Source organism: Charadrius vociferus, unplaced genomic scaffold (assembly GCF_000708025.1).
Source record: "Charadrius vociferus isolate BGI_N301 unplaced genomic scaffold, ASM70802v2 scaffold1064, whole genome shotgun sequence".
Lineage (NCBI taxonomy): Eukaryota > Metazoa > Chordata > Aves > Charadriiformes > Charadriidae > Charadrius > Charadrius vociferus.
Window position 1 is genome coordinate 513,180 of NW_009648143.1, and position 8,427 is coordinate 521,606.

Consider the following 8,427-nt stretch of genomic DNA (forward strand, 5'->3'; position numbering starts at 1 on the left):
TGGAGCGGAGGGGGAGGCGCGGCCTGCCTGTGAGGAGGGGGCCGGTGCGGTGTAACACCAGCCCCCCCGCCCCCGCGCTGCCCCGGCCCTGCGCGTCAGGAAGGGGCACCTCTTGTCAAGTAGCGAGGAAGAGCATCTTCCCCCGGCAGGTGCTTAGAACCGACTGGAGACGCTAATCCACTCGAGGAGAGGATAAAGCCTGGCTGCGCTAAGCGCTTCAGTGCAAAGTATCTCCTAAGATGCTTCTCACGTAGTAATTGCATCTTTTAAACTTATTTTTGTAGGCTTCCACATCTGCAGCGTCATTTCTAAAGGGCAGGGGTGACCAGCTGAGCTTCACCTAGCGTGTTCAGTTCACTTGCTGATCTGAGACAGCTGTAAGCCGGTTTTGAATAGCTACATTCCCACTTTTAACAGTCCTAACTGAAAAGGCCCAGTGGAGGGAAGTACAGACCCAGAACCGTTTGAGGGCCCATTACAGTTGTGACCCAAATCAGAGTCTGGGTGAAAGACACAGAGCAAGCCAGAATACAAAATATTCTCCCATATAGGTATACGTAGTTTTTCTCTTGATGTAAGCTGAAGTCAGTATTCCGTCAAGTAGGAGGATTGACGGTTCTCATCCTGACCATCAGATGCTGAGTGTATAGCTGTCAGTATGACAGAATGCTCTGCTATCTCTGTGGTGATGTAACTGACAAAAATAGTCATGTTCTGCATTAAGTGCATAGTTGTGAAGAATACTCCTGTTGTAAGTAAAGGAATGTTGATGAGTGAACTCGAAGTTCCTAAAACATCTTGTTTATGCCTTGTCTTGTTGTATGTTCTAAGTTATTGTAGCCATTTATGTGTTATTTTTTATTAAGGATCAATCATCTTTCTGTTTCCACAGAGCCATGTTTACATAAAACACCAAAGAGATCGCTGAGTAGGAAATCCCGAATACCTACTTTCAGCTCTCCTGTTAATGACACCGATGTACAGCAAGAAATCTTTTGGGATCCTCATTCACCAATTGCACACAGACTAGGTAATACTAACGAAATCCAGATTTCAGGGTGCCTATTTGAGGCATGCAGTGGGAGCGTATGAAAAGTTACCATATCTCTTGAAAAAAAAAGTCCCCTTTCTGTTATCGTGGTTGTTTGGTTTTATGTTTGTTAAAAACTCTTAAATTCTTCAACATAGTGCTGATTCAAGTTCTGATTTTAGCATATATATTTGAATTATTTGAGATGTACTGCACTTTATAAATTGAATTGTTTCGCAGTTTTTAAGGTGTTTTTTTTTTCTTTTCATAGGCAATGGAAAACCCAAACAGTCTACCACTAGATGCGCAGTAGAAATTTCAGAAATTGTTAATCGTATTGCTCCTCAGGTAATTGTTACTTTTTATGCTCTGTATATGCAGTCATCAAACAGAATAGTGCTACAGTATTCAGTTTTAGTGAAGGCTCAATTTTAGTTACAGTAGTCTCTTTAACACGGTAAGAATTGGGTATGCAGAAGACTAGTAACATGTTCATAGAACTGGAATGAATTAAAATCATAAGCATAGCATTTGACAGGGTGCTCTTATGAGTGACATCAGCTGTAAAAAAGGATGTGTTAAGAAATTGGACTTGCATTTTAGAAAGTTTTACTCTCAGAATACAAGTTATTGCCCCTGTCTTATGAGTACTGTTGTGTTTATTTATCCTTAATCACTCATCTGTTAAAAGTTAAGAGTTTCTTCACATACTGGATTTAACTGGCAGTTGTTTTTAAGCATTTTGAATGATCTGGAATGACTGCTGAAGTGAACAAGACTCAGATGCGAGAGAGACTCCATAATAAAATAAACATAGTAACGTTGCTTCCTTATTCTAAATAATTGCCTTTTTACCTTAAGATCCATGCTCTTGGTTTCCCTCTCTTGCTGTAAACCTGATGTCCACAGCCTGGAAAGTGAAAATAAGATAGTGTTGGCTTATTGCTTGCCTTTTACTAAGTGCAAGAAGAGAACCTATTATTCCTAAACTAGTTCTGCAGTATTTAGCTTGCAAAATATGCCTGCTTATTTGACAGGGTCATCTAAAATGTATTCACTGTTTGGCGTATTTGTGAAAAATTATACTTAAGAATTGGAAAATCATTGATAAGTGATGGTGCTTTCTACCTTTTATATGATTACAGCCCTGTCATAAATGTAAATAGTTGCAAATCCAGTCTGATATTATCTGTTGCTTGTGTTCTTTTTTAGTAAAAAAAACCCAAACAAAAAACTAAAGAAAACCTACCCAAAACTACCCAGTTAGTAAAGATTAAATTATTTTTGCTGGCTTGTGTGCGATGATTTCTCACATGCAACATTTGGCTCTGGCCCTCTACATATTTTACCACTGCGGTGTTGTATCTCTTCAATTTCAGAATTCAAATCTAAGCCTAAACTTTGAAGCTCTGGAACAAACTTCACTTATTTCTGTTTAAAGGCTCCTTGTATAAATGACTTGTCATGGAAGAAGTCAGATTTTTTTCCTGGAAGCATACAGAATATGATTTCTTTCAGATTCTCTGATGTGTTCATGCTGCTTTAAATGGATAAAGACAGTGCATCTCAACTAGCTCCTTAGCAGTACACTAAAGTAAACTAGATCACAGCTTGTAACATGAATATTGCAGATTATGTGTAATCCTGAAGTAAACAGAGTATTAGATTCGAGCACCAAAGTAAAATTCAGTTATTTTAATTGAAGTTCCTGTTCTAAATTGATATAATTTAAGTGGTACAACTATCAGTAGAAAACGTTGCAGTAATCTCGCTTAGCTTGTATTGGTTTAGCTCCTGTCTGTGGCTTTCAACAGATCTGATCCAGTTTAATAGGTTTAGCAACTTTAACTAATGCAAGGTGTGCATCTAGTCCAATCTTTATCTGACATCAAATTGCTAAGCATTACAAATCTAATCATTCAGGATGAAAAAGCAGCCTGTAACGAAGGCTCCCTTTTAGGGACGTGGATTGGCGAGGATGCTATTCCCTGCACACCTGGAGTAGTAAAAGCGCGAGCCAGGACAAAGTTAAGTTGTACGAGGTAAGTTAGAGTTTTGTCTTGCCCGAAACAGCTGGGCTTTCATGAAAAAGGGCACGTGGTGTTCCTTTATGTACAGTGAGCCATGTTATTGTACATTAGCATACAGAATGCTTTTAACTTTGGGCTTGTTATCTCTCCTTAATGGGGTATTTATTGGGAATTATCAAAAAGATTGCATGCTGACTGCGCATTAAAAGCGGTGGGATTCGGTCGTATCCTCTGTAGTTGTTAAACTATAGAATGAACATTCATACGGTCGTGTTACTGAGCGTGGCGAAACTTTCTCAGTAGGTCTGACTTTCTTTTCGGTTTTTGTTTTGTTTTGTTTTTTTAATCTAGAGATCTTAAAATAAAAAATCCTGAAGAGGAACTCATGAAATTGGCTAAGGAATTTGATAAAAATCTAGTAGAGCTGGATGCTGTTCAGGAGCAAGAAAAGTTTGGTCATGACTTCATCCAGACTGCCTCTGAGTCTTTAAATAATTCTAAAGATGAAATAAATACGAAGAATCTGAAATCACTCCTTGGTGAAGTTGCTGAAACAGACACTGCTCTGTCTCTCAAACCAGTTGGACAGAGCACTGGCATCCCTGCTGCAGAGCCCTGTCAGTCCAGCAGTCAAAAGTCTGTAGACCTTGAGGCTGAACTAGCCCTTCATGCTCTTTTTGACTGCTCTACCCAGAAGTGTAGCGGACAGTTGAGCCAAGGACTATCAAGTATTTCTTTAAATAATAGTTTCCATGAAAATAAAAGCACCTTGGAAGAGGAACACCTTCCTGAGCAAATTAAAGACGTGCAACGTGTTAATTCAGAGGCGTATCAAAAAGATACTCCGTGTGTACTAGGAAGCATTCCAAAACCTGATACTCGCATGTTGACCAAGAAAAATCCTTGTTCTTTGAAGACACAATTGGTGGTCCCCAGTAAGCTTGCTGGAGTAGTTAATGATGATTTTGATGACTGGGATACAGATTTTTTGGCAGATGACTCTTTTGTGATGCAAATAACCCAAAATCCTGAATTGATAAGTACCGAAGAAGCACCACCAATTCCTACAAATCCATCTGTGCGTGGTTTCAGTGATGCTAGCAGAACGAAGGAAAGCGGTTGCAATTCAGTAACTTGTTTGGGGAGCGTACACAAATCTAACACTTTGCAGTTTTCACCTTTGAAACATTCTAGTAAAAACACACAGAATGTTGCAAAATCTCTCTCTTTACAAAAGCCATACAATAAGACGGAAAACTCAAAGACAGATACCATAGCCTTTCATGGCAAATGTGACGTTAAGCCAGGTAAAATTAATTCTACTTGGAAAAGTGCCCAAAACAGTGATATGAACTACATTCCTGTTTCAACGCAATCTCAAGTTAAGAATGGAAATGAAACTATTCAGCCTAAAAGCGATCCTCTTTTTCCTTCAAGATCTAATCTTCATAGACAACGGACCGAAAAACCTGGGAATAACACACACAATATTTTCTGTCAATCATCCAGTGTTTCTACCAATACGAAACCTAGTGATCTAACTAAAATGGTTAACCAAGCTAATACAGGTCACTTAAATCAAGTTGAAATACCAAAGAAATGTCCTCTGTCATTTGATGACTGGAATGAACCGAAATTCTCTGATGAGATATTAGATATGTTTTGTGAATCCGGTAGTCTCTGGGATGCAAACTGTGAGGATGATGAATTGTTATATCAGGTGTGTGACGATATAGAAAAGCAGACTCAGAGCCAGGATGTTAAACAAGGAAATGAAAGAGCTAAAACTATACAAGGAGCCAGTATTAATTCCAGATCAAATGCTGATAACAGCTTCCCATCATCTAAACAAGGACTACCTGATCACCTCTTGGTACAAAAACCAAATGCAAAACCGGAGGGACTCTCACTGAACGACTCCTGTAGGAATTCATCAAAGGTTACACATGGGCTATCCGCAACAGGTCACGTAGCGAACTGTAAAAACAGCTCAAGTCCTCTGACTGTGATCTCAGGTACTTCTATTGAGTGCAAATACGCACTGTCTAAAAACTGTCATCAAGCTGCGTCTGAAGATACTACAAAGACTGTTTGGGGAAAGTGGTACAGGTCAAATTCTGTGCCAGCAGGAGAGACTGGTTCTGAAGTAAGTCCTAGTAATGCAGCAAACGTTTTTAGTAGCAAAACATCAGACAGCCCGGATCTTTTGTGTAATACAGGAAAGATACCAAGTAACAGTTCCAGTAACAAAACATCATTTATGCCTTCAAAGTTTAAGTTCCGAAAGACTAACAATTTTCAGGGTGCTCTTCATGTAGCGTCTGAAAATCCAGGCAGTCATTCTGGCATTGGAATTACGCTGCAGGGTTTGGAAGGAAGCAAGAATCAGGTGAATGTGACTTTGCACAGCAAGCTTGACAATAAGAAACCACCTTTCAAGAGGCACCTTTCAGAGTCTTTTGCACTGCCTACATCAGGTATTTGTCTTCATTGTATCACTGTTAGACTGTTTTTGTTTGGTTTTTTACTGTAATCAGAATGTCAGAGAAATTTATACTGTATTGCAACTTATAATAGGCTTCAATAGTCATCCATTCAGTTTAGGCATTAGTAAACATTCTAATGAGAATTTGGAGGTTATTTTCTCCAAAATAAAATTGTCCTCATGCACCTCTTGAATTCCTGTAGTTAAAGACTTCTGTTTCCCATTTTCATTTCACCTCTCTGAATCCTTCACACTCTCTCGACAGACACTTGGAATCACTAGGATCAAGTACAGGCTGACAGCAGCCCTCGGCATACCATACTCTTAAATTGTTACTTAAAAATACTACTATTTTGATACATAGTAAATGTTGTAGTGTAGTAAAAGTGCAGCACGGTGAATCTGTGCTTTAATTTACAGTTAATTATGAAAAATATTACTTATCTCAGCCGTGGTTCATAAAACCCCAGTTAATGGTGGGGCAGGGAAAGAAGGCAGCAGGTGATAACTGAATGCCAATTTCTTCTTTATTATTGTACACCTGGAAATTGGAACCTCAAATCATTTGATGCTTCTGAAACCTCGGCATGTATTGTTGTTTGCTCTGTGGCTAAAGCTGGCAGTGAAATATTCTTGTGTTATCAGTCTACACACTAAGACTTCCTTTCATCTAGAGAGGAGGTCGGTCACTTTTCCATCATCAAGTGACAGTCTGTAATATTCCATGCACGGGTGTTACTTGCTAGGGAAATGTTGAACCAGTCAAGTGCCAGTCAGTCTTGTTTTTACTTGATCTCACGGCTTGATGAAGTTTTAATCAATATTAATTTTGATAAAATGTGCCTTTAGAAGGTGCTATATCAACCTCAGTTTTCAGGAAGCACTGTTTCAAAAACCCAAATTCCTGTACACTATCAGCCAGCATTGTTTGAAGAATCAGTATTTTATCTGTGTTTCTTCTCCAGCAAAGAAGCAGATAAATGGAAAGCAGCAGTTCCAGATGTTAAGGGAGAAGGGAGGGGCAAGATAACTACTCGCTCTGTGGACTGTCCTAGAGAAAAAAACAATGAAAAAGAATAGCATAGATTTTCGTTACAGATAAACAACAACTGTCCACGTGTTAAATTTTGGGTGAAGGACATTGCTGTAACAAAAAAATTCAAAACTGATACGTAATTTTTCAAGGAGACCTTTGTTTTTAAGACGCAAAGAGACCCTTTGTTTTATTTATCCAGTTTGAAAGACTACTTGTTAAAAATCCATTAATTGGAAACTGGCATATAAAACCAGTAAGATTCTTGACAAGTTTGGGGAGTGTTCCTCTTGGTTCCAGGGAGGTCAGGATTTTATTGTATGGGAATTTATAGTTCTATAACACAACATATAAAATATTACGCTTAGCTATCATGTGCTTGTCTCCTTTGCCAATTTTTATTGCTACTTTTGACCTTTTTTCAACCTTTCTGGCTTTATTTGTGTGACACCTGTACTGTATCTGACCCCTGTGTCTATACCATCTCCATGCCCATATCTCTGCCTAACTCACTAAATTGTCGAGCCCTTTTCACTCTGATAGCCTTAATTTTCTTAACCCATCGCCATCTCCTATGTTGACTCCTGGTGTCACAAGGTTCACTTGAAGGGCAACCAAGTAACATTTCCTCGAAGCAAATGTCTGCATCCCAGTATTTTCATTGGGAGGTAGTAATCAGCAGCACTACAAAGGTCATGCATCTTATCCCCCTTCCTGCCTCGGGGACAGGATAGATGAGCCATTTTTAACTTGGGTGCCTGGTACGTCAGAATAGTGTGCTCTTGCCACAGATATTCAAACAGGTAAGTTAAAATACATATTGAACAAACTTGAAGGCTCTTAATAAATGTTTTTTATTTACAGTGTCTGTGGTGGAACAAAAAAATAGGAAATGTTCTCAAGAAGAAATTGAAAGAAAAAAACAAGAAGCTCTTGCACGAAGAAAATCCAGAATGCAGGCATTCCTTAAAGATGCTTGAATTTGGAGTTTGTTTTGTCCATGGAGTAAGTTTTGGGGAGGGAAATATTGTAGTGCTGGAAGACACTTTTCTCAGCTACTGACAGCGAGCTTTTTCTATTTCTCAGTTTAAAAAATCTTGACCTGAACCATAACTAATACTCCGGTGGTATTTAGTCTTAATGAAAAACTACCAGTTGTAAATGTGTAGTGCCAAACTACCTTCAGCACAATGAATATTGTGCTGAGTTCACATACTGTTATATGTTGAAATTGTATAGTCTGAAAATCATCAGAGGGGAAAGCATTTGTATACGCACATAAGTGAAGATGTCAAAAACAGTCTGTATGGTTTGGTTGTATTTCTCTTACTGCAAGTATTTTAATCTATAAGAAGACTCCTGAATACATACACAGACTGAAAAAAATACTAATGTTTGCTCTCAGATAGAAGAAAGTTTTTAAGTTTTGGTTTAAAGAAAGTACAATCTAGAAAACATCCAACATTGGAAAACTAATGGAAATGAACAGGATTTGGAATGCATGCTCAATTTGTCTCCGTTACCTTTGTATTTTTGTACATAGTGAAGGAAGAACTTAATATAAAAGTTTCATAAGGTGAGAAAGCATCATGGAAAGGACATCTTATCTTTTTTTTTTTTTTTTATTAATTCCATTAATGAAGAGTTTGAAATACCCTAGCTAATAAAATTGGACCACCTTTTTCTAAACATGCATTACCGAGCTAATTAAAAAAGGTAGCCTATGTCACTTTACCAAACCATGAACAATATAAAATACACCAGGTGAAATCTCAACAACTATGAATCAGTTTAGCCTTATGGGTTGTACATATTTTTCAAACTAAAGGCTGTTAAAACATAAAAATGC

At 38.2% G+C, this 8,427-nt stretch overlaps 1 protein-coding gene across 1 annotated transcript in view; it reads left to right on the top strand.

The window, feature by feature from the left end:
* ETAA1 (Ewing tumor-associated antigen 1) overlaps positions 1-7,558 on the top strand; it is a 12,827-nt gene extending 5,269 nt beyond the window's left edge. The window contains exons 2-6 of the mRNA XM_009883933.1: positions 893-1,030; positions 1,302-1,378; positions 2,954-3,072; positions 3,412-5,537; positions 7,443-7,558. Of these exons, the coding sequence (XP_009882235.1) occupies positions 893-1,030; positions 1,302-1,378; positions 2,954-3,072; positions 3,412-5,537; positions 7,443-7,558 (2,576 nt within the window). The remainder of the gene's footprint in view (positions 1-892; positions 1,031-1,301; positions 1,379-2,953; positions 3,073-3,411; positions 5,538-7,442) is intronic.
* The last annotated feature ends 869 nt before the right edge of the window (positions 7,559-8,427 follow it).